Raw genomic sequence first — 27,259 nt, forward strand, 5'->3', positions numbered from 1 at the left:
GCTGTTAAAAAAAAAAAAAGGACATGATTAAAAAGTCTAAATTACTACCGGTCTTAGTTTAAGAAAAACTTATACAATGGACTCGACTCTAAGTCTTCCTTTTTTTTTTTAATTCAAAGTTTTTTTAAATAGAGCAAATTACACAAAAATACATTAAGTATACACCTTATTTCAAGTTAGTAACTCAAGTTTCAAAAGTAGCCCGTCCGTACCTCAACTATCATTTGGTGACAACCAAGGAATTAAATTTCGGATTTCGACGGAAATTTTCAGAAGATTCTTAAATTTCGACAAAAATTAGACGAAAACGACAGAAATTGATATCAAAATACGAAAATTTTTAATGAAACTTTACCATATGTTTATTTAACATATTATCTACTAAATTGATAAAAAACATTGAAAAAACCAAATTATATAGTAGGTTTCATTTGATATAAGGTGAATATAATGCGCGCTGGAGTAAATACTGTTAAATAAAATTAGTATATTCTTTATACTCTATAATTTAATTATAAACTAAAATCTAAACCCTAATACTCTATATACTCTATATACCATAATACTCTTTATACTCTATAATCTATACATTAAACCCTATATACTTTATATTCTTTAGGATATTAGGTTTTAGGCCCTTTAGGATATTTTTAATTATTTTTTTATATAGAAATGTATTAGAGTTTAGGGTTTAAAATAACTAAACAAAATCCCAAACTTTTTTTTTTCTTTCCAATTACCCAAAGGCCCTAAACCCCCCCCCTCCTTTTTTTTCTCTTTTTTTTTTCTTTTTTATTTCTTTCCTTACTTTTTTTTCCCGTACGTGCCTTTCTCTTCTGTCTTCTTTTTTTTTTTTTTTTCATTTTTTTTTCCTTCCTTTTTTCCTGTGCTTCTCAACCAACCAAGCTTTGTCTTCACTAAGTGTAACAACCCAAATTTTGGCTTACGATAATTTTGTTACTTAAATTTTTCAAACTTGTTTTAAGGTTTGTTTAAAAGAATTAGAAATTTTCTTTAGTTTATTTTAACTAAATTAGACCTTTGGTTGTGGTTCTAGAGCTTAGTTGTGTGAAAATGAATTTTAGAAAAGAAAAATTCAAGAATTTGGCGATTATTATTTTTTTCAAAATTAAATTATGAGAGTATAATTTTTCTGAAAAAATGAGGTCATTCGAAATTAGTACTCATCAATGCGAGTCCGTAGAATTTTTCGGTGAATTATTTTGAGTCTTGAGTTATTTTTGGTGAATTTCCGAAGTTGGAGAAAATAAAAAAATAGGAAAATTTCGATAAATTTTGCCGAAATTTCAATGAAAACTTCACGAAAAATTGTTGAATATGTGTTTCAATTTCGAAACCCTAAAAAAACGAAATTTAATACCTTGGTGATAACCACATATCTCTGCCAAGTTTTTCATCTAAGGGACTATTAATTGCTTACGTGGCACACTAACATGGCTTTAAAAAAATGCTATGTAGAAAAAAAAAACTTTTAAAAATAAAATAAATAATTATAAAAAACAAAAAAATTTAAAACCCTAATGATTAAATTATAAAAACAAAAAAAACTTTTATTTCATTTTTTTTTTCTCTCTCTCTCTCAGCGGCCCCCCTCGATTCTCTTTCTTCTCTCTTCCTGACCTCTTTCTCCGACGAGACCACCCCCATCTTCTTCCACTCTCTTCCCGCTTCCTCCATCTACCCTTCATTTTCCTAGAAAATTGCCCAAAAACTCGAAAGTAGACCCAAGGGCCGACGACACCTCCGGCGACGATCCGCCTATTCCTACGGAGTTGGGATGCCGAACTGGTTGGGTTTTGTTCCCCTCATCGCTCTGAGTGTTGTGGTACCTTTGGCGTTCTCATCTGACCACCGTGTGCGGCTAATCGATGTCGAGATCTTCAACAAGCCTGGGGAGGGTTGTGGGTGGTGGGGTCGGCGACAGAGTGTGTGGTTGGGAGGGAGGGGAGGGTTGTGGGTTAGGGTGGGTCTTGGGTGGTGGTTTTGAGTTGCAGAAGCTAAACAGCTTCACACTAGTGATGCGAGGTTGGTGAGGGAGGAGGGTAGCTCGGGTTTTGGGGGGTGGCTGTTGGGTTGGGAAGGAGAAAGGGTTGCTAGGTGGGGAAGAAGAAGGGGTTGTGGGTTTTTGGGGTTTAATGCAAATGGTTTTTCGGTTGATTTGTATTGATTTTTGTTGATGGTTCTGTGTTAATTTTTGTTTTTGTTTTTTTAATTGAATTATTGGTTTTTTTAATTTTTTTTGTTTTGTTTTTATAATTATTTCATTTTTAGAAGTTTATAGATTTTTTAAGAGCAAATTACACATAGGTACCTCAAGTTTACACTGCTTTTCACTTGGGTACCCCAATAAAAAAAAGTTGCATAAACTACCTCAACTACTATTTTTTGACACTTAGGTACCTCTGTCAACTTTTTCATCCACCAGACCGTTAACTGCCTACGTGGCATATTGATGTGGCTTAAAAAAATGCCACGTGGACAAAAAAATAATAATAAAATAAAATAAAATTTAAAACTACAAATAATTATTAAAAACAAAAAAAATAATAATTAAATTAAACAAAAAACAAAAAACTCTCTCTACCTCACCTCTCCACCACGCCCAACCACCCCTACCCCTACGCCCAGTCACCCCTCCCTCCCGCCGCTTCTCTTTCCCTGACCGCCGACCCTCGACGTGGCACTTTCTCCCCGCCCCTCTCCTCTCTCTACCCCACTTTCTCTTTCTCTCTGTCCTTCACTTTCTCTTTCTAACTCACTCTCATTCTCCTCGAAACCCCAGCCCCTCCCCACCCCACCCCGCCCCAATCGCTGCCCTCCCCCTGCGTCCCTCCGAACCCAGCCCAACCCCCTGCATTCAGATTTGAAAGAGAGAGAGAGAGAGAGAGAGAGTGTGTGTGTGTGTGTGTGTGTGTGTGTGTGTGTGTGTGTTTGTGTGAAAGAGAGGGATGAAGCTGGTGGCCGGAGAGGGGGAGGGAGGTGGGTGGGTTGGGTGGCCGACGCGGGGGAGGCGGAGGGAGGAGGGCTCAGGGCTAAGGTTGGGCTAGGGTTTTGGGGAGAGAAAGAGTGAGTTAGAGAGAGATAAGAGAGAGGCGGGGAGAGAGTGGGGGTGGGTGGCCGGGTGGGTCGGTGGCGGGGTGGGTGGCTGGGAAGGAGGGACTGGGTTGGGGTGGGTCTCGGAGGGAGGGGTGGTAGCTGGGTTATTTTTATTTTTTTTCTTTTTATTTTTTTTCTTTTTATTTTTTAAATTTAATTATTTAGGTTTTTAATTCTTTTAGTTTTTTTTTAATAATTATTTCTTTTTTTAAAGTTTATTTCATTTTTTATTATATTTTTTGTCCACGTGGCATTTTTTAAAGCCACGTCAGTGTGCCACGTAGATAGTTAAAGGTCTCTCAGACGAAAAACTTGACGGAGGTATGTGGTTGTCACGAAATGATAGTTGAGGTACTGACGAGCAACTTTTGAAACTTGAGATACTAAGTTGAAATTAGGTGTATACTTGAGGTACTTTTGTGTAATTTGTTCTTTAAAATATTATTTTTTTTACATATGGAGAAAAGACGAAAATACCCCTGCTATGTCAGCAGACAACAATTTCACTAACAGAGGTATTATTTTGACACAAAATGAAAGTTGGGGTACTTTTTTTGTAAGTTTTCAAAGTTAGGGTACTAACTTGAAACAACATATAAAGTTGTAGTACTAAAATGTAGTTAGCTCAAAAATCTATTGGGAACCTTAAGGGTCTCTCTCTTTCTCTCTCTATGCATTCCAATGCCTGGGCCAGTGTTCGAACACTTGTAATGTTTTCTAGATTAGTGTAGTTGTGACTACTCGATCATCAATCACATGGCTGGAGATTATATTTATAATGATTATGAGCTTATGATTTAGACTACACTATAAACCCTAATGGATCCCAAATTATATTAACAAACTACAAAGGAAATAACATGTGCTTGTTATGCAAACACAATGGTGGTGATTGTCATATATGAGCATTTGAAAGTTGCTAGATGAGGTTTTTGCTTGGCTTCTTGACTAGTTTTTAAACTTCTTTTTTTTTTTTTTTTCGGGAGAGGGTGGATCCAACTTGAGTGTAGGGGGCAAATTTTACAGCCATTCTAATCAGCTAACCCAACAACTGCGACTAGTTTTTAAACTTAAATGCCAAAAATTTTAGTAGTTAAAATAATTAAATAAATATTTCATTTAGTATATATTTAAACCAAAATGACCCAAAAAGAAAAGAAATATAAACAAAACCTAATACTAAATGAAACATGTTCTTGCTAAATATAACCTATGCTTGCTAATTTTTTGTTCATTTATTAACCAACTGACATCTATAAGATTTAAACTCAACACGTGTTCTGACAAAGAGAGACTGGATATTATCCACTAGACCTAATGGTAATTTGCGATATGCCTATTAAATGAATAATTAATTTGAGATATTATCCATCAGAACATCAACATGAACCCAAGACACAAACCGTTAATTTTTTAGTTTCCTACTCAAAGATTATTCCTGCAAAAAATTAGCTCAATCAGAGATATAGAAGATAGGTAACGGGGGTCGAACGTATGAACGATCGTGGTTTTTCTATTGAAAATCCAACGGCTAGATGGATTTCGTTTTGGGCGATTTTTTGCATGGATGATCTTTGAGTATAAACATAGAAATTGAATGGCTCCAATCATTGAAATCATATTGTGGTCTTTACAATTATTGAAACGACAAGGTTTCAACGAAAAAAGTTAATAGAATTATACTCTTCAAGGTTTCACAATTTAGGTGATGAAGCCATTTCGTCACCCAAAAGAGCCTTGAGCGACGAACTTATAGATTTATTTCCAAAATTCACTTCCACACAACTAAACTGTAGAACCACAATTAAAGGTTTTAGTTAGTTAAAACAAAATTAAGGAAATTTCTAATTCTTGTAAACAAACTTTAAGTACAAGGTTGAAAAATTTAAGTAACAAAATTATCATAAGTAAAAAATTTGGGGTATGACATTGCCTGCGTCCATTTCCGTTTGATAAGGGGTGTGAAGAGAGAGAGAGAGAGAGAAGGGAAAAGAGTTGCCGACGATGTGGGGCTCGATGGTGGGATGGCAGGAAGTTGGGGGTAGGGACTGGGATCGGGTCTTGGTCTTAGATGGGTGCGAAAAGAGAGAGAGAGAGAGACTGGGATCGGGTCTTGCTCTTAGATAGGTGCGAAAAGAGAGAGAGAGAGAGAGAGAGAGAAGAAAGAGAGAGAGAGAGTTGCCAACGATCTAGGGCTCGGCATCGGGATGGCAGGAGGTTGGGGGCTAGGGACTAGGATCGGGTCTTGGTCTTAAATGGTTGTTGTTCTTCCCCTGTTTTTTTGTTTATTGTTTTGTTTTTAAAAAGACTAATAGTAGTTCTTTATAGTCTTTTCATATTAAGTATTTCACAAATTAGGCTATCTACAGTAGTGAGGGTGAGACTGAGAGTAATACATGGACTGAATAGTATTTTTATGACTTGAATAGTGCTGATAGTGATAGTCATATGTGCTGAAGCTGCAATGGTGCTGAGAGTCATAACTGAGAGAAACACAATTGTACCTAATTAAATTAAACCTAATTTAGATTAAATGATGGTTAAGTTACAATTTAGAACTTAAATATTTATAAAAATTATATCATTAGTTTTATTTTAAAGAGATCTTTAATATAAGTTCAAATCGAATATATTTGGATTTATAATATTATTACCCAATTTATAAATTCTATATTTTCTCTCTACCAATGGTCTTTCAAGTTGTGTTTAGTATTTTTTAATGTTTGAAATACATAAAAATGGTAAGCACAACACAATTCATTTTAGCATAATTATACAAACGACGACAAACATTTTTAAAAAATCATACTAAAACATCTCAAATACTATAATGAGTACATAAAATTAACAACAACAACACTCAACAACAAAGGAATGCATCCACGAAAATCTTTAGTTTTTCCCACGGGTGGCCTCGGGCGAATCACGTGGGTTTACGTAAACATTCTTATACCCTACCCAAAAATAGATATCTAGTTTGGCCGAACAAAACGACATACACAAACATGCACACAAATGTGCTTTACGAGAAACTCGAAATCAAAACAAAATGCAACACACATAAACGACAAACACAAAGACACACATAAAACGTTGATGTTCAATGCTGGCGTCGTACGTGGGCGCGACTTCCTTGGCGCAACCAAAGGTGCTTTACCAAATCCTGCTTTAGTTTATCGTGGAGTGCCCTTGACCTAATCAACATCACTCGCGAAAACCTCTCCACTACACGACGTGGACGATAACTTTCACCTCTATCATATGGTTCAGTGTCATATCGTGCCATAGCTCGGGACATCTTTTCCTCAATGTGGTCGATGTCATCATAGATTCATCATCTTCGGTTTCTGGCCGCTTGTTTTCAATGATCATATTGTGCATAATTATGCATGTTTTCATAAATATAACCGAGATCATTGATGCTTCATCATTTGGCGAGTTTTTTGAGAATCTCTCATCTCACCATCAGAATCCCGAAAGCCCTCTTAACATCTTTCCTGTATGATTCTTGATACTTTGGAAATAGTTCACTAGCATCTTCTACTAACTAGATTCGATATTGTTTCAATCAACGTGGCCCATTTAGGGTAAATCCGGTCCACAATAGGGTATTATCTAATCTCTTACCAGATTAGATAATACCCCATTGTGTAATCGTTACCATTGACTTTGTATTTGATTTGAGGGTTGCGCTGCTGCTCTTCAGCATAAAAAAGATGCGAGCCATCCAAGACGCTTATGTCGTTGCTCCCAGGCCAACCAAAGTTGGCATGCTAGATCCACGTGTCGTACCCGGAAACTGCCTTAAGTATCACAGTTGGGGTGTGATAATGCCCCTGATATGCCTCCTAGTGTCCCACAAGACAATTGCTCCACTCTCAGTGCATACAATCTAGACCCTCGAGCATGTCTGAAAATCCTCGTTTATTGGCCCTATGCAACAGTCGTTGAAGATCAACAACTGTTGGTTTGCGGAGGTACTCTGCTCCATATAGCTCCGGAATCACTCTCATGAACTTCTTCAAAGACTACAGCACTGTGCTTTAACAAATTTGGAATCCCTTGTCTGGGGCATCGGCCGAGTACTCAGTGAAGAGCATTTTCATGACTGAAGTCACCTTCTGCTCCAACGTGCAGCTCCATTTTCCAGCAGCGTCTTGTCTTTGTTGAAATTAAGTAGTTATCATAGTTGCACACATCTTGAAGTATCTTTAGGAAGAATGATTTCTTCATTCGATAGCGCCGACGAAACATCTCGTCAGTAAATCTCGGGTCAAGATTGAAGTAGTTGCTCATGATAAGATTGTGGCCAACTTCTCGGTCTCGAGATATATGGCGTCATGGGTTTGATGTGCCTCGATGTCTTGGTTCTTCATTGAGATGTTGATAAGCGGCTGTAGCACCCATGTCACACACTGTGAGATTTGTGATTTGTTGATGAAATATTGTCATTTGATTTTGAAACATCTCATCATCTGAGTTGTCGAACTCATTGGTGAAAGACATCTTGAAAATTAGTGTGATTGAAGCGTATGTTTAACCATCATATTTATAGAGGTACATGTGAAATCAAAGATAATGATCAAATGGACTAGATTAAAAGTGAAATTTAATAGAATCAAAATCTTATCATTTTGGAAACATAAACTGCTCAGAAGCTTATCATCTAGTAAACGTAAACGAATCGTACGGTCTTATCGATGTGCCTCAATGTATAGGAATCTGATACTTGCTCATAACTTAGAAACGTGACATTTAATAATAGGATAATTTATTAAAATTCATAAAACTACACGACAAAGAGTACACACATATTGATACAACATACACTTAAATAAAGTAGACGATAAACATAATTGAAACGCACATAAAAATACATTTAGTCAAATTGTGAAAAGTCAGTGTTAGGATAGTACCCTCTCGAGCTTGAAGTGCCATGATTGGCCGCGGCTGCAACAGTTGAATTTCATCTTGCCATAACTTCACGCTGTCGTACCTCCCAAAACGCTTGTTGATCTCCGAACATGGTGTTGAGGTACTTGCCCATAATGATCAAGTCTTCCTGCCTTTGTTTTCGATTGTCGTACCGCCCCATGAATAGCTCTTGTTGTTTTGACAACGACTCCGTGCATTGGACAAGGTTGGTGATACTTTCGGCAAGTTCAGCTGAGTGAGCACTATCGTATCTGGCTTTCTTTGACTTATCTCTGCCAGGTGGCCTCGGGTGATTACTGGCAATTGGTTGAAAGGCTGGAACGTCCTCATTCGCGCTCAATTAAACCATGTCATCAACATCGCCATCAATGGGGTTGTCAGACTTGGTGGGGGTGTCAGTTGGAGTGTCCGACGGTTTATATTGCCACTTCACAAAGTGTTGCATCTTGGCAAAACAATGGTGCCAACCAAAAGGACGATTTTTCGAGTGGAGTGCTTGGTATCGTACGTTGGCAAAGCTCACTTAGTAACATGAAAACAAATTAATGAATCATAAATGGTATAAAAATTTTTGAATTTTTTTTGGCCAACAAATATATTTGAATTTAATTAACAAAAAAACTCACCACATCAATTTGGTTTTGCCCACTAGTGCGTTCTTGTTCCGCCGCCAAGATACATTTTTGATACTTCGTGGTGGCTTGTGTTATCTTCTTGAAGTGAGCTTGGACCGCCCCAAATTATCGCCCATTAGCCACGGCTCGAGGACAATTCCGAATAAATTTATCGTACACTTTGTGCCAAAAATCCTTGTTTCTTTGATTGGAGCTGAGTTCACAATCTTCAAAGTGTTGCATCCAAGCTATAACTAGAGCTACCTCTTCCTCATTGTATCAATTGAGACCCTTTGGATTTACCATGATTGAAAAGAAAATTTTTCTACAACAAGTTAGTATGCAAAATATATATGAGTGAGTGAAAATAATAGATAGATGTGTGAAAAAATGAAGTGTGAATGTTCAATTTATAGGAAAAATGATGAAATAGACGTTGAAAGTTTTTAGTTAATTTTTATGATTTTTTTTGTATTTTTTAATATAATTATAACGGTCAATTAATTGGAGCCGTTGATTACCAATAGATAAAATAAATGGAAGGCCCAAATCGCGCCATTTTTGAAAAAAAAAAAATTTAAACGCAACGGTCTATTCATCTTGATCGTTGATCCGCAACAGTCCTATGATTTGGTCTGTCACGCGGGCCACCCCTTGTCGGCTGCTTTTTATCATCTTCCGAATTTTCCTTTAATACCTCCAACCAAATATCTAATTCCAACACAAATATACCCACCCAGATTTAAAGCAAAAAAAACCATCTGGTTATTTCGCCACCCCAACTCTCTCTCCAAAAAACACTTGAATTCACACACAAGTGGGTGGGCCCCACCAGTCTTTCGCTCTCACTCTCAATCGGACCCTTGCAACACTCTCAATTTTTCGGCTCACTATTCAGTATTTGAGACCAATCCGACACTCTTATTCTCACTGTTATGGATAGCCTTAAAAAGGGGTGTGGAACTTAACGATCATTAGTAGAAAATGTCGGCACACATGACGAGATGCCAAGAGGCTAATGAATAATGATACATAAGCAATTGTCTATAGATAAATGGTTGGTTTAGAAGGGCAAATTCAAGATGTTAGTTTTAGTTTAACATCGGTTGTACTAACTGCATTTGCAACTTCAACTGAAAGAAAAAAAAGAAAAAAAAAAGACTTTTAGAATAAAACTATGGGAAATGACCGATAATAACAGCACGCAAAAGTAAACAAATTGATTGCCTATGTAATTGCAAACAATTTAAAATTCATGTAAGTTCGAAAAGTAAGCACCCAAAGGCCAAATCACAGGAGTAGAGAAAATGCATTCGAGTTATCCTAAAGGCTATAAGTACACCTTCTAGAATCTAGGCAATCAAAGCAATTTGTCAAAAACTCAAAAGTAACTCCCCCCAGTCCCACAAACATTTTCACCAACTAATATTTGGAAAAAAAAAAAAAAAAACAAAAACAAAAAGATAGTGAACCCTGTAAAGCCTCCTCACCAACGCAGCAAACATGTGGCAGTTGACCCAGCAACCCAATTCTCTACATTCAAAGCCACTTAAAATAAAAAAGCTCCGCCAGTTTGGAAACATAAAAAGTAATCAAAAACTATCAAAGCAAACAAATGGAAAGAGAGAGAGAAGAGAGAGAGAGAGAGAGAGAGAGAGAGAGAGAGAGAGAGAGAGAGAGAGAGAGAGAATTAATTGCCTATCTTTGACTGCTTCTCCTCACTTTCATTTCATTTCAATGGAAGACGACGACGAAGAAGAAGATATTATTATTACTATTTGTAATAATAATTAACCACGTCAGAGCAGTTTGACACTGACCCTTTTGATACCTCTTCACAAAAATCCAAACTGCAAAATTCCAAGTCCTCCAAATTATTCCTTCTTTCTTTCACTTATTTTCTCTTCAAGACGGCCAAGACAGGAAGAGAGAATTGCAGTCTTTTTTAAAGTCTTTTCTGCTTTGGCCTTTTGATTTCCGTGTTCTCAGAACCACAAGTGGGTCAATTACTTTGGTTTTGCCCAACAGGTTCCAATACTCTATTTCTTATTATATTCCTTGTACTTTCTCCTTAATTTGTTCTTGCATATATATATATATATGTGTATATATCTCTTTCTGATATGTATATTTCATAGTCTGTTTTCTTTCTTTACAGAGAGAACAATGGAATCTATGGGGAATAGAAGCTTTTCAGAACTAGTATCAGAGCTAAAAGCATTGGTCCATGAGGTCACTTCTCTGGCTCGAAACTCTGAAAACCAAAGAGAAGTGCTTACTGAATTTGAAATCCTAGTTGGGAAATTTGTTCCAATTCTTGATGATTTAAGGGACGATAATAAGTTTATGGACCACCCACCATTGAGAAAGGCTATTGAGTCTCTTGGGTTAGAGCTTAAGCGTGCAAAGGCTTTGGTCAAAACCCCAGAGACAACAATCTTTATCAAACAAGTTGAGAATATGGTTCATGATCTTGGGAGGTCATTAGGCCTAGTGCTCTTGGCTAGTCTAGAAGTGTCCACAGATTTGAAGGACAAGATTGGGGCATTACACAAAGATTTGATGAATACAAGGTTTGATATGAGTTCATTTCCAAGTTCTAGTTATGATTCTGGGGTTGTTAGTGTGCTGGAAGTGGAAGAGGAAATACAAGAGGAGAAAAGGGTTTGTTTTGGTATTGATGATGTTGTTTTGCAGTTAAAGTATGGTAATGATGAACAAGTCAAATTTGCTCTTTTGGAATTAAATGAGTTGATTGGAGACAAAAGGGTTAGCAATGAATGGATTAGTGATGAAGGTGTTATTCCAATTCTGTTTAATCGGTTAAGTTCAAGTAATTCAGACAATCGGCTAAGCATAGTTCAATTACTGAGAAGCCTTGCTTCAGATAATGCTGATAACAAGGTAATTTTTATTTTTATTTTCTTCATATCAATCTTAGTTTTAAATTTGGGATTTTTTATGTGAATTGGTTATCTTACATTGTGAAGTAGTGTGCAGGAGAAGATGTCAGATGTTGGGTTTTTGTCCGCGCTCGTGAAATCTTTGGTGCGCGATGAAGAGGAAAGGAAGGAAGCTGTGGGTCTGTTGCTGGATCTCTCGGATCTTCAGTCAGTCAGGCGGAGGCTTGGCCGGATTCAAGGGTGTATTGTAATGTTGGTTGCCTTGCTAAATGGGGATGATCATGTTGCTTCACGTCATGCAGGGAAGTTGTTGAACGCATTGTCTAGTAACACTCAAAATGCGCTTCATATGGCAGAGGCCGGTTACTTCAAGCCACTAGTGCAGTACCTCAAAGAAGGTGATTCAAAGAGGAATTACTTTTCCATCTCTTCTGTTTTGATGAATATGTGGTTTTTGTGATCTTAATATTAACTTAACATTCGAAGAAGAGCTTTCTAGAATTATTTAATGGCAAGAATTTATATAACCATAGTTAATTGTCAATAAAACCTACCAAAACTTCCATATCAATGACAGGGGTTCAGACTAAATCAAAACGATAACATTGGAAAATGACTGATCTTTTGTGTAATTTGTTTGAATCTGTGGTTTATCGCTAAGGGAAATTAGTATTGTTTATGTGCAGAATTTCAATCAGGGTAATAGCAATATGATGATCCCAATTCACCTTTAACTTGCATTTGACCTTAGGTTTATGGTCTTAGGCTCTTAGCAATATAGTTAAAGCTGAAATGACAGATTCAGAATATATCATACAGGCTACAGATTAGCTATTTAGCACATAAGTAAGAGTCCAGTTATATAGATAATTTTTTTTTGGTCAATGATACATTACTTGTGAAGTCCAATATATCTTAACCTTCCTTAATCTCCTATCCATAACATGTCTTTGCAGGTTCTGACATGAGTAAGATTCTGATGGCAACAGCACTTTCAAGGATGGAACTCACAGATCAAAGTAGAGCCTCCCTTGGAGAAGATGGTGCAATTGAACCTCTTGTCCGAATGTTTAGTGCAGGGAAGCTCGAAGCCAAGTTATCTGCTTTAAGTGCTTTGCAAAATCTGTCAAACCTGACAGAAAACGTCCAACTGTTGATCAGTTCAGGCATCGTAGCATCACTGCTTCAGCTCCTCTTCTCTGTAACGTCGGTGCTTATGACTCTTCGGGAGCCTGCATCAGCAATTCTTGCAAGGATTGCTGAATCAGAATCTATTCTTGTTAACCAAGATGTGGCTCAGCAGATGCTCTCACTTTTAAATCTTTCCAGTCCAGTAATTCAAAACCACCTATTACAAGCACTTAACAGCATCGCCTCCCATTCTAGAGCATCCAAAGTTAGAAGGAAAATGAAAGAAAATGGAGCAATTCAGCTTCTGCTACCCTTCCTGATGGAAACTAACACTAAAATCAGGAGCAGTGCCTTGAATCTGCTTTACACTCTCTCTAAAGATTTACCAGAAGAGTTGGCTGACCAACTAAGAGAAACCTATATCAAAACAATCATCAATATTATCTCATCATCGGAATCCGACAGTGAAAAAGCTGCTGCAGTTGGCATACTTAGCCATCTTCCCATTAGTGATAAAAAGGTGACAGATATATTAAAGAAAGAGAATTTGGTGCCCATTATGGTATCCATAATGACTTCAAGATCTGAAATTTCAACGGAGACGACATTCTGGTTAGCAGAAAGCATTTCAGGCCTATTGATTCGGTTCACAAATCCTTCTGATAAGAAATTACAGCTTTATTCAGCAGAACAAGGGGTAATTCCTTTGCTTGTAAAGTTACTCTCAAGTGGATCGCCGGTTGCTAAATGCAGGGCTGCAACGTCACTAGCTCAGTTATCACAGAATTCATCGTCTCTAAGGAAGTCGAGGACATCAAGGTGGTTGTGCGTTCCTCCTTCTACAGATGCATTTTGTGAAGTTCATGATGGCTACTGCTTTGTGAAAAGAACATTTTGTTTGGTCAAGGCAGGTGCTATCACTCCAATAATCCAAATATTGGAAGGTAAGGAGAGGCAAGCGGACGAAGCTGTGCTCAGCGCGCTTGCAACTCTCTTGCATGATGACATTTGGGAAAATGGAAGCAATTACATAGCCAAAATGTCAGGAATACTGGCCATCATAAAAGTTATAGAATCCGGGAGCATCAAGGCTCAAGAGAAAGCACTATGGATATTGGAGAAGATATTTGGAGTTGAGGAACACAGAGTGAAATATGGGGAATCTGCTCAGGTGGTGCTCATTGATCTAGCCCAGCAGGGTGACTCTAGATTGAAATCAACAACTGCAAAATTACTGGCACAACTAGAGCTGTTGCAAGTTCAATCTAGTTACTTTTAAGACAAGTATTGCCATGTAAGGAAATGTTGTGCTGGTGACTTTGTTTATATACACATTCATCAAATACTTCTGGATTGGTATACAACTGTATATCTTTCTGTTCTGCACATTATACTGGACCACTTTGTGTATGATCCATACGCATCGAGCATAACAACATGAACGAAGTGGAAAGTGTTTTTTGTACTAGTTTGACATGGGGATGCATTTGATGTATATTCAGATTTCATGCCAATTTAGATCTATTCAGATTTGATATAATATGCAGTGTAATCTAAGAACATGACAAGCATTAATTTCCTTTTTTTTTTTTTTTTTTTTTTTTTTTTAACAAAATAAGGATTGTGTACTTTAATAGCAATAAGAGTATATATATACATAAATAGATCAGGCGTAATTCGAAAGTGCTTGTGGGGTACTCGAGTATCCATTGACGCCATGGACAGTTTTTCGTTTTTTCGAAACCTCTCTTTTATTATTTCTTTTTGGCGTTTTTAACTACAAAATGATCACTAAACTAAAATATGTTATCAAAAAGGGCAAATCTTGCAACTAAATATTTATCAAAATTACTTATCAACAAGAAGAGTCACTCAATAGAACCACGAAAATGGACAGTTGAGGTTCAGGTTGGGGTTGTTTGGGGCACTTGAGAGGTAATGAAGTGAATAAGATGATGAGAAATTATTCTGTGTAACCAATACACGGCCACGTGGTATAACCAATTCAACGCATCATAATATGAGTGAATGTTATTAATATTATATCCTATTACTATAAGAGGGCTGCTATTTGCACACCTTTTTTCTTTTCTTTTTGTACAGACTTTTCTCCTACACACCCCCATCTTCTCCCAAAATTTAAAATTTCTCTTTAACACACCCCTCTAATTACCCTAATACCCCTATTTTATACATTTCACACAGCCCCCCCTATCTCTTTCCCAAAATTTAAAATTTCTCCTACACACCCCTTCACCCACCACACCTTATCAACTCATACCAAAAAAACAAAAAAAAAAAAACACAGCCCCTCCCCCTCCCTCACCTGACCACCTCCCTCCCTCTCTCATTCCCTCACCGACCACTTCCCTTTCTCTCTCCTCCCCGCAGCACCACCCTCCTATCTCTCTCTCTTCTTCCGTAGCACCACCCTCCCTCTTTCTCCTCCCCTCCGAACACCATTAAAAAAAAAAATTTTCAGTTCGGCAGGTTCGGCGGACCAGTGCCGAACTGGGCTGTTTCGTTCGGCACTCATCCGCCGAACAATCCTGTTATATTCGGCGGATAACTGCCGAACGAAACAGCCCGGTTCGGCACTGGTCCGCCGAACCTGCCGAACTGAATTTTTTTTTTGAGCAAATTACAATTTAGTACCTCAACTTTATATGTTGTTTCAATTTAGTACCCCAACTTTAAAACCTTGCAAAAAAGTACCTCAACTTTCATTTTGTATCAATTTAGTACCCCAACTTTAAAACCTTGCAAAAAAGTACTTCAACTTTCATTTTGTGTCAAAATAATACAGGGGTATTTTCGTCTTTTCTTTAAATTTAAAAAATAATAATTTTTTTTGAATAAAAAAAATTTTAAAAAAATAAAATTTTTAAAAAAATTATTTTAAAATAATTAAAATTAAAAAAAAAAAATTTGGTTCCCTTCCCCCCCCCCCCCCCCCCCCCGCCCCCCGCCCCCACCCCCACCCCCACCCCTCCCCTCCCCAACCAGCCTCTCCCTTCCCCTCCCCAGCCAGCCCCCACCCTCCCTTCCCCTCCCCTCCCCAGCCCGCCCCCCCTCCCTGCCCTCCCCTCCTCCCCAGCCCATCCCCAGCCCACCCCCACCCACTCCCCCTCTCTCTGCCCGACCCACCCCTCCCCCCACCCCAGTCCCGTCGCACCCCCTCCCCAATCAATTCAGAAAATCAAAGGCAGAGTTCAAAATTTGGAGACTTAATTTATGGCTCGGGCGCATTTTGGGTTCTTTGTAGCTTTTTGATATATGTTGCTTTTTGCAGATTAAATACTTACCATATCAAACCCTTTTCTTGCACAACAACAATGGCAGATAAAGACCCAGATTTTTGTTCCCACAAATTCCCTTCTGCATCTCAGGTATTCAATCAATCCCACATAAATTTTTATTTTTCTATTTTTACTGAGGGAATCGAAACCTGAACCTATCCTAACGGCTCTTTCTCCCTTTTCATTTTCACAGGTAGTGGAAGAACTAAAAGAGCTATGGGGCATGGCGTTCCCCATAACAGCGATGAACTATTTGGTGTTTGTCCGAGCTGTGGTGTCGGTCCTATTCTTGGGCAGACTGGGCAGCCTAGAGCTAGCCGGAGGGGCACTCTCCATAGGCTTCACCAACATCACCGGCTACTCCGTGCTGGTGGGCCTTGCCTCCGGGCTCGAGCCCATTTGCAGCCAAGCCTATGGAAGCAAAAACTGGGACCTTCTGACTCTCTCCCTCCAGCGCATGGTCCTAATCCTTCTCTGTGCAGCACTACCCATTAGTCTGTTGTGGCTTAACCTGGAGAATATCATGGTTTTCATGGGTCAGGACAAGGCAATCACATCAATGGCTGCCACATACTGCCTCTATTCGCTTCCGGACTTGTTGACCAACTCGCTCTTGCAGCCGCTGAGGGTGTTTTTGAGGTCACAGAAAGTGACAAAGCCGATGATGTACTGCTCTCTGATTGCTGTGGAGGGGGAGTGGGTGGGGGTGGGCTGGGGATGGGCTGGGGAGGAGGGGAGGGCAGGGAGGGGGGGCGGGCTGGGGAGGGGAGGGGAAGGGAGGGTGGGGGCTGGCTGGGGAGGGGAAGGGAGAGGCTGGTTGGGGAGGGGAGGGGTGGGGGTGGGGGCGGGGGCGGGGGCGGGGGCGGGGAAGGGAACCAAATTTTTTTTTTTTTAATTTTAATTATTTTAAAATAATTTTTTTAAAAATTTTATTTTTTTTAAATTTTTTTTATTCAAAAAAAATTATTATTTTTTAAATTTAAAGAAAAGACGAAAATACCCCTGCTATTTTGACAGAAAAATTAATGGAGGTACTATTTTGACACAAAATGAAAGTTGAGGTACTTTTTTGCAAGGTTTTAAAGTTGGGGTACTAAATTGATACAAAATGAAAGTTGAGGTACTTTTTTGCAAGGTTTTAAAGTTGGGGTACTAAATTGAAACAACATATAAAGTTGAGGTACTAAATTGTAATTTGCTCTTTTTTTTTTTAATGGTGGCTGGTTCTGGGCTTCGAGGTGGAAGACGAGGTGCTGCAGGCGGAGGTGTAGCAGCGTGTGGGAGGACAGCGGGCTGGGTGCTGCGCGCAGGCAGTTGCGAAGAGGTGGTCGCCGATCTTGAAGGCAGACAGAGAAAGGGAGAGAGGAGAGATGGAAGGAGAGAGAGAGAGAGAGAGCCGCTGGTGGTCTCTGCTCGCGGGGAGGTGGCCAGCAATGGCAGGCGTGGCCAAGGTTGGCGGTGGCCAAGGTTGATGGTGAAGAAGAAAAAAAAAAAAAAAAAAAAGGATGGGAATGGGGTGTGAAGGGGGGGGGGGGAGATGGGAATGAGGTGTGTGGGTGAGGGGAGGACCAAAGTGGTCTTTTTTTTTTGAGTTTTTTTTTTTTTTTTTTTTCAGAAGGGGTGTGCAAAAAGAAAAAAGAGGGTGTACAAATAGTAGCCCTCTTACTATAAATATACCGTCCAATAATACCCTTCTACGTTAGATTAGTTACACCAAATGGCGGTGTATCAGATACACCCAATAATTTTTCTGGGACGAGAGTTATGAGAGAAGAGAACTGAACTGGATGCAAAGAAAAATAAACTGAGGCAGGGAGACACAAAGGAGTTGGGAGAGTTGTGTGTTGCGTCAGTGAAAAGAGAGGAAATTGTGTTACATGGACGTATCAATGTCTTTTTCACTGTAACTTTGGTGTAGTTTAGTTGAGATTAAATACTACATCTCACTCTTTTACCATTTTAACTTGGTTTTTTGTAATCCCTTAAGGGATTCCTTATGTTGTAGAGCTCATTTCATATTGTAGTTCAACAATCCAAGTCATCTATTTTTTAGCTAGGTCTCTATTCAAATATCATCTTTAAAAAAAATTAGACAAATAAAAAACTATTAAGATATCTAATTTTGATCAAATAAATTGACGAATAAAATGATTTTGATAAACACCTGATTTTGTCAAAATATATGGCAACAAATCAGCAATACAACTTTCCGTATTAAACTAATTTTAGTCAAAATATATATTTTAGGGAAATTTACAATAAAATCTATAAAATATTTCAAAATACCAAATTGGTCAATGGATTATTTGATAATACCAAAATAATAACCATTGAACAAAATGGAATAAAATAAAATTATAGATGTAGGAAATATGTGCCCTAAGACTAATCAGGACCTGACCTTGAGAACAGCATTTCCACAAGTCATTCGTCAAGTAGACCCATAGATTTAGATAGATGACACCTTAGAGCTATTTGAGAGGGGAGTATATATAAGTGGATAAATGTTTGCTATCCACGAGGCATATACGTCTTCGTTAATATATAGTTCTTATACTGTTCTTGAACGAGATCAACAAATGAGATTCTTGTATGGAGTGAAACAACTGTCAAACAAGATCTCATTAGGTTGTGGCAGATTCAAATTACTCTTTTGACCTGAGACACCATGATTTTCTTGTGTTTCTGGTCATTGTGCTTTAGTGATACAATGTGTGCACCGCTGGGTTCAGTGAAAGAAAGCACGAAGACATATGAGTGATCAATAAGGAATCTATCACCTTACCCAATGCAGAAGGAAAGTTTGTACTATGCGATTGATCTAATGTGGGTCAAAGATTTCGGCTGAAGCATATGAGTGAGATGACAGTGGGAATGAGGTTTTCCCGACTGTATCTCGACCAAGCTCATACTTAGAAATATATTTGACATAAAATCACGATCAGAGGTTTTGACAATACCTTATACCTCATATCGGTGATCGGGACAATGGATGACTAAAGGATAGAAATACAATATATATCAAATTGTAACTGTAACTGAATACGTCCCAATTCTATTTTTGGAAGCCTAGAACATAATTAAGTGTCACTCAAGGCCTTTGAAACTCGATTTTTAATAGGTCTAATGCATCTATATATATACATTCAAGTATATATAAGTGCAATTATTCTCATGGGAAAATCAAATGGAAGAGTTGATTATTCCATTGCCAAATTGGAACAGAACCTAAGGATCTCACACTTATAAGTCAATGTTAGAGACATTGAATGGGCTGATTAACTACATGGCAGTTATAGATAACTGTTACACAATTTCTGTAGGTCAAAGGCGTTTGACCAAGTTATTAGCAAAGAATGATTAATCAAAGTGTTAATCACTCAAGGTTAATTATAAAGAGAATTAACCAATACTTTCGAAACCCTAAGTGATTAAGTTAATTAGGGCCATTAACTAATCACTAAACTAGTGCAAGTGAGATTTAATAAAGAGCTAATTAAATAGGCACATAGTGGGAATAATATTTGACTATTTGGGGTCACATATGCAAATATGAGAAAATAAGGGATAAAAGTGGAAATGTGAAAAACATGAAAGATGATCATCACATGTGATATGAAAAATGGAGGGAAATGAAAAGGAGGATAATATTAACGAGTAAATTATAGCAGTGGTCCTCGAACTTTATCTTTAGTATTACTTTGATCCACAAACTTGTTTTTTGAATTTTATAGTCCTTGAACTTTCACCCGTGTATCAACTTAAGTCCATTATGTCAATTTCATCTATGTTTTCCGCCAATTTTAGTCACATGTCAAATATGTGAATCTATTTTGAAAGGTAAAAATGGTAACTTACTTTTTTTCTTCCTCCCACGTGATATACATGATTAAAATTAACGAAAAAATATAAATGGAATTGATGGAATGGACTAAAGTGATACACAGGTGAAAGTTCGTGGACGTACTATATAATTCAAAAAATAAGTTTGTGGACCAAAGTGATACTTGAGATAAAATTCGAGGACCACGTTGTTTCTAAGTCTCCACTCCCTGGTCTCCACATTCCACCTCCATCACCTTCAGTTTTTTTCTACTGCGTATTCACCCTCCACAAGTTCTCTCTTCGCACCTTGAGCTCTCACACGTGTGGAAGACAACTACTTGCGAAGATTTAAACTGGTATCTCATCCATATGCTATTATAATGGTTTTTGTTCTGCAAACAGATAAGAAATGTCTCATTCTTCATATTGATTCAATGTTTTGTTTTTATTTTCTTTCATTAATTACTACATTTGGTTAATCAAATTTCAGAAATCACAGGCCTGTAAATGTTGAATATGATGTGTTTGGTTGGAATGCCTCTAAATGTTGAATATGATGTGTTTGGTTGGAATGCCTCTGTAAATGGTGATCCTTATGAACTATTAGGTGGCTTTGTAAATGGAAAAAAAAAAACATCAAAACTCTCTCCCATTTTCAGTTCATATCCCACACTCCACTTCCTTCCACCCTCTCCTCACCCTTTTCACCAGCCCCCCTCTTTCTTATCTCCAAATTAAGCCTAAATTTTACACATCGCCAGCCACCATTTCCACCGCTGAATATTCTCCACCGACCAACGATTGGTAATCTCTCTCACTTCATTTCTCTCTCAATGTGATTTGGGTCTGAGTTTGATTTTGATTTGGATTTACATTTAGTCCCAATTGGCGATAATTCGGTCATTGTTTTGGCCTAACAACCCCTTATCTCTCTAACTCCTCTGTTAGTAAATCATTTTTTTTTTGTCGTTTAAGGGACCAATGTTTCATGCTTGGTGATGCAGATGAGTAGATGAACCAATTAAGGCAAGTAGGTGAGAATTCACTTTTTTTTTTTTCCCATTCCATTTTCTTGAACCAATATGCAACCTTACCCCTCCTAGAGTCCTAGGTAAGCTCTTCAGTGACTGCCAAGAGGCAAACTCTTCAACGATTGTCGCTCGATTTTCTCTTCTTTTTATATCTATGCAAGTACATATGTGGGTCTCTTCCATTTTTCTCTTCATAGATTAACCTATTTACTTACATCGGGATATATATTTATTTTTCTGGAGGGCATGTTTGTGCATTTTGATTGTGTTTCATCAAATTTTCTGCAAATTACATAGAACAACGAGTTACTTTCATATATTACAACTCTTTTGTGGTATGCTTCTTCTATCTTTAAATAAATATGTTTCCCCATGGTGCAGGAAGCTTGCCCCATGACATTCAATTTGTATCTTGCTTTCAAAGAAAACCAATTCAGTAATTTGTAGGATTAATCTTTGTAAGCTTCCCAATCGTTTTCCTAATTGGTTAACACTGCTTGCAAATATTTTAGGACCCACCTTAGCCATATAAATTAGAGTCCATTAATATATAGGTACTGACATCTAATTTTATTAACCAAAACCACCTAAAGTCTCATTCTTCCTTTGCGGACCAACTACCACAAACTCATTCTTCATTTGCGGACATAAAAAATATAACATGCAGACATCTTCCAAAATACCAGCATCAACGCATCACCAAAAAACAGAAACAGAAACTGTAAGTCCGCAACTCCAATAAACTGCAGTTTCAACTCCAATAAACTGCAAAAACTGCAGTTTCAGTTCACTTATAGTTCCATAAACTGCAGAAACTGCAGTTCCAGAAACTGAATTAAACAAAAAAAAAATCAAGAACCTACTACTGATGTGGAGGTTGGGATTTGGGAGGAGCTGAAGATGTGGAGGAAGAGAGGAAGGGCTGGGTTTTGGTGGGTTTCGGCGGCAGGGGGCGACGGCAGGGGGCGAAATCAGGGCAAAAGCAGAGAGAGAGAGAGAGAGAGAGAGAGAGAGGGTGGGCTGGTGGTCAACACAGGTGGGGGATGGAGTTACTGATGGAGGAAATGAGAGAAAGGAAGAAGAAAAAAAAAAGAAAGAGAAAGGAGAAGGAAAAAAAAAGAAAGAGAAACGGAGGAGAGATAAGAGAGAATGAGATCAGGGTGGGTAGTGGGAAGTGTGGGTTGAGTGCATTGATAATGGGGAGAGAGAAATCAAATGCAGTGACCTAATTCTTAATAAAGTGGCCTAATTGTTACATTTTAATGATCATGGTATTACAGATTAAAAACAATAACTAGTATGTAGCTTAGAGTAATTAATTCGATAAATTAAGCCATTTCATTTTCACTATGTATGCATATTAACATGGAAGGATAGGGCTTTGAAGAGGCATTCAAAGTCAATTTCCATCTTCAATATGCTCTCCAGGTTTCTGATCCTCCATAACAAAACATATTTTTAATGGTCGATTTCTGTAACAAATGTTTTGATTAATCATTCCTTTTATGTCCCTGTTAGGGTACTTTGATACTTTGGTTTCTCTAATTCTTCTTTTCACTTCAGAAATAAGATCTAAATGTGGTTTTGCTTCAAGAGACTTGATTATTTTCTTCCAGAAGACTCATTTGCATAAGCAATTGACACACTAATATTATTCATTATGATTTGACTCTTAATGTTTGTGTGGGTCTGCATGAACTAATTTGAAAACATAAAATGGAGAGGTGGCAATGAAATGGAAAAACAGTAATTCGTTTTGTTTAGTGAAATGTGGCTGCTGATCATGTGCGAGTTGATTTAATATTTAGCTTTTACACTTAAGCATCTCTTTTTTACAATCCCAAATAGTTCAAATAAGGTGACTCAAATATCAGTCAAAGGAAAAGAAGATCTAATACATTAATCCATACAAATTGCTTTCAACTTTGTGTTATTGAACTTATATAAAATCTGCATACAAATTGTCATAATCTTCAATTGCATTGTCATCCAAGGAATAATCAACCGAATAGCAGAGGTCTTCACCAGAAGGCCAATATTGAGTCCAATTCTATTGGTTTGAACAAGAACATGGCTCTTTTTATCATAGTTGTGTACTGAAACATAATTCACTATTAAAAATAATATTTAAAATACATACAAAAGAAAAAGCCAATTCACACGCGCTCACCGAGATGCTAGACATTAGTTTATTATATATTTAACTTCAAATTTTGTGATGTGTTCAATTTAATGATAGGTCAATTTAGCAATGGTCCAAATACATTTAGCACTAATTCAAGAAATTAAATTTACATTTAGCAATTATCTGATTGGGATTTATATTTAGTCTCAATCAGTAATAGGTCTCTCAAATAGAGCATCAAATTTTAGACCATCAACATGTCAGGCACCCACAAAAACATAGCATCCACCCAAACCGTAAACAAATGAATTCAACATATGCGCAATAAAAAGAGCCAATTGACACGCGCGAGAGCGCGCGTCGAGAGGCTAGTATTAAATAATATAAATGAATCTTTGATGATTCAAATGTACGGGTGTGAGAATAAGCGGATGAGAATAGAGTACATGATATCACAAGAGTGATATTACAAGTCACATGACTCCTAAAGGGAGGTGCGTCATACACAAGGGTTTTGACCCTTTGGTGTTGTTTCATGTGAATTCAATTTTATACTCTCACACTCTCTCAACTCACTCTATTCTCTTCAACTTTCCAAAAGTCCTTTTTTCTCTCAAAACTCATTTGTCCCATAAGCCTTGAAGAGCTTAGTCATTAGAGATATTCATGCTCATGTGTTGAGACTAAGTCATGGATCTCATCACCTTTTCCTTGTGTTCTTGCTTAGAGTAGTAAGCTTTGTTTTGAGTAAAAGTTTTTACTCTAAACCCATTTCTAGAGAAAACTAAGTGTGTAATCCTAGAGGATTTTCTTGTGAAAATCTTGGAACCAAGAAGGAGAGGAGGTGCCGAAGTCACTAGAGGAGGAGGAGGAGCAAGTTCACTTAGACCCGACTCTAAGATCGGTCTTCAAGGGTGACAACCTAAGCTCCTTGCTCTAACGTTTCTATTTTTCCATGTACTAGGCAACTAGATCCTAAGGTTTTAAAGGAATGATTTGAAAAGAAGTTTTAAATAGCTAATGAAATCTAGCTTCCGCTTTACAAATGAAAACCTTTGATTTTAAAAGATTAGGCCATCATTCCTTCCAATTTGGTGGTAAGAAGCAAGTATGAGATTTGTTAAATCGCTTGGATGTAAATATAGTGTTGAGGGGGTCAAGTTGAAGTTCATGGATAGCTATATATCTCTCAAGTTTTTGAGTGATTTTAACTTTGTTGCAAGTTTGTAGTAGGTAACTGGGAAAAGTATGGTTTTGGGAAGATAGGTGGGTGCAAGAAAGAAAGCGAGGAGCTTGTAACCAAGATTATATGCGTTGTCCAAATATACGGGTGATGGATATCCTGCAAGTATACAGGTGGATGTAATATAGTATATGGAAAAAAGTTGTCATACCCACAAGGATTTTCAATTTAATTCAAAAACTTAAATTCCTTATTTAGATCTAATAAAAATGAACACAACTTGAAAATTAAAAATGACTTTGAGAAGATTATTGTGATGATTTATGATGAGAGCAAATTAAAATGAAAACGCAACAATTAAAAACAAGGATGAAGAACAATAAGTAAACTAATGAAAATAAAAGATTATGGTTTAATAACAATCAATTGGAAGAACTAGGGATTCATAATCAACCACAAGCAATCCAGTTTAGGTTTTAATACATTCAATAAATTCATTTGATTCTTTAGATGATAATTCTCGTATCTAAGTTCCTCTCAGACACTTAGACCAAAGTTTTCTTTAAGTACATGATTCTTTCCTTCTCAGGCAAAGGTCGTATACCCTAACATGCAATTTATTCTTCTCAGGCACAAATTTAACAAATAGGATTCATTACGCTCTAAAAAACAAGAGAACCAAGCAAATCATTATTCTCTCTCGAGTAACAATGTAATTTACCACACTCAACCACAAGAAGCTAATTCAAATTATATTGTCTCTCAGCCTCAAATTCAACTTCAAATTTACTAGATGCAAAGTCCTAAGGTGCGCAGCCAAAGATCTTAACAAATAGCAACAATTAAAATAATGATTAAGCATTCATCTAAAAGAAACTAGAAATCCATTGAATAAATATTAAAAACCATAAACATTCATGCTAGGGCATTATTCTATCCTTAGAAAAAGAGTTTAGCTACTCATGTTTAAAGAAAACATAATTAAAAATTTAAAAAGCATTAAAAACTTATGAACTATGATGACGGATGGAAGAAAACAATGATGGCAGCCACTTCTTGTCTCTCTTTCTTCAAAAAGATTCCCTTAAGATGATGATCTCCTCCCTTTAAATAAGAAACAAATCCTTTTCTTATTTGGTAAAGACTTTCCTTATTGAACTTGGATTATTCTTATGATGAATTGTATTGATGATTTGGCATCCAAAATCCCAAAAAAAATAGGATTAGAACTTAGACAATAAACCTAGATCCCTCTAAATACTTCTCAAATACACATAACATTAATTGGGCTCCAAGAAAGAAATCTAAAAATAATTGCTTTGGATTTTCGCACAAAATCTTCTACCTGAACTGCCTTCACTCAAATAGCCATAACTCCTCCTAGAAAAATACAAATCACGAACCGTAAAATTCCTCGGAAAGCTAACATCCGTATCTTTCCAACGGTATAAGGTATGACATCTGGTTTGCTCCAAGGAGGTGCAGTTTATTCCACGAAGTTGACTGATCTGCCTAGTAATTTCTTCTCCGAAAATATTCTTTTTTGCTTTGTTTTCTCCTCTTTGCTCTTCAAACCTATAAAAATACAAAACTAAGTTAAAACGAACTAAAATCACTCAAAAACATAACAATAATCCAAGAACATGAGTATAAAAATATATGAAATAATGGTTAGATCAAGGGCTCCACCATTTCCAAGTTTCTTGATTGATCTATCTACCCCTTAATTTAGTTGGGACTTTAATTGGTTTTAGAAGGAACCTAAATGTGTGCAATGCTAATGCTGCTAGAAAATGTGTGCCTTTCACTAACTAGGTATGATGTAAGGAGATAAAGGTTGGAATCTTTCGTGAAATGTTTTGTGTAAGTTGTTTATCTATACATTTAAAGGGAGTAGGGGGAGTAAAGTTAAACATTCAAAAGCCCCAAAACTACCACCATAAAAAAAAAAAAAATACATACTAATAACATTATGTATTAATTACTAAGGATAAAATAGTAATTTAATAAGGATAAAATAGTAAAATGCAACAAAACCCACTTTCTTCTAACTAGCCAGCCAACCTTCTCCCTGCTTCTCCCTTAGAAACCTCTTCTTTCTGTTTATATGAATCTGGCAAGCAATCCTGATAATCTTGCTGCAATCTAAATTGAACTTGAACCAATTAAAAATATATCTTTATAATGTAACAATTTTTTGGTGATCTATAACGTCAATATTTCTATTACAATTAGTTTATTTAGTGTTCATATATACCTTTTAACAAAAGGTTTAGTTATCAATTGGGTTTCACATTCTGATTGTGCCTCTTGTGTCTCTTATAGCCTTCACATTATGCTAGTGCCTTCCTTTCAATTGGCTGAAAAAGTAAGTGAAATAATACACAACAAAAAATGAATAGTGATCCATGAAAGATACTTCAATTTAAAAGGTCTTAATTCACTTGAAAATTCTCATGTAAGGTACCTCAACTCCCAATGTATATATGATTTCTTAAGTCTTCAACCTAGGCAAGAAAATCAATTAACCACCAAATATTTCAATGAGAAAGTCTTGACCCTATCAACTCTTGTTGAAGCATTTAATGCTGAAAATTAACTTAAAATAATCCAAGACCTCCTTTGTAATTGTTAATGCAAAAATCCACTTGATAATGCAACAACTTAAGGTGGATGATCTGGTTGATGAATAAGTCTTGTTGAAAGGTGATTAGGATGATGACTTGTGATGATCATCAAATCTTGTTGAATTGCTGATTGGTGTTGATGAGATCTTTCTGTATGAACAAACGTAAAAAAAGATGGGACCGGTGTGGTATCAGCCAACTACACTTCGATGATGAAGTCAGTGAAGTATAAATAAAGGTGTTTGAGCAAGAACAAAAAAAAAAAAAACAAATGATGAACTTGGGAGAATATGGAAAAACAAGGTAAGATCTTCTAGGTTATTCTTAAGTGCTTGTGTGTAATTTGTAGGGTTTTTGTGAACCCTTCATTTGTGCATATAAGTGGGTTTATATAGATAAATGAAGAGGTAAGGGCTAAGTTACCTGCATAAGAATGAACGAATGAGGAGATGTCACGTCTTCAATCAGG

At 37.0% G+C, this 27,259-nt stretch overlaps 1 protein-coding gene across 1 annotated transcript; it reads left to right on the plus strand.

Annotated features, from left to right (window-relative positions):
* The first annotated feature begins 10,352 nt into the window (after positions 1-10,352).
* Positions 10,353-14,298, plus strand: LOC147291997 (U-box domain-containing protein 43-like). Its single transcript, XM_086238757.1, has 4 exons — positions 10,353-10,694; positions 10,825-11,570; positions 11,667-11,967; positions 12,526-14,298. Exons 2-4 carry the CDS (start codon positions 10,833-10,835, stop codon positions 13,977-13,979), a joined length of 2,493 nt encoding a protein of 830 aa, XP_086094883.1. The 5' UTR covers positions 10,353-10,694; positions 10,825-10,832; the 3' UTR covers positions 13,980-14,298.
* Positions 14,299-27,259: the final 12,961 nt, after the last annotated feature.

This window comes from Dryas octopetala, chromosome 3 (assembly GCF_963921425.1).
Source record: "Dryas octopetala chromosome 3, drDryOcto1.1, whole genome shotgun sequence".
Taxonomy (NCBI): Eukaryota; Viridiplantae; Streptophyta; class Magnoliopsida; order Rosales; family Rosaceae; genus Dryas; species Dryas octopetala.

Coding starts and splice junctions, on each gene's coding strand:
- LOC147291997 (XM_086238757.1), top strand. CDS start 10,833: ATGGAATCTATGGGGAATAGAAGCTTTTCAGAACTAGTATCAGAGCTA. Junction 11,571..11,666: donor CAGATAATGCTGATAACAAG/GTAATTTTTATT, acceptor AGTAGTGTGCAG/GAGAAGATGTCAGATGTTGG. Junction 11,968..12,525: donor AGTGCAGTACCTCAAAGAAG/GTGATTCAAAGA, acceptor ATGTCTTTGCAG/GTTCTGACATGAGTAAGATT.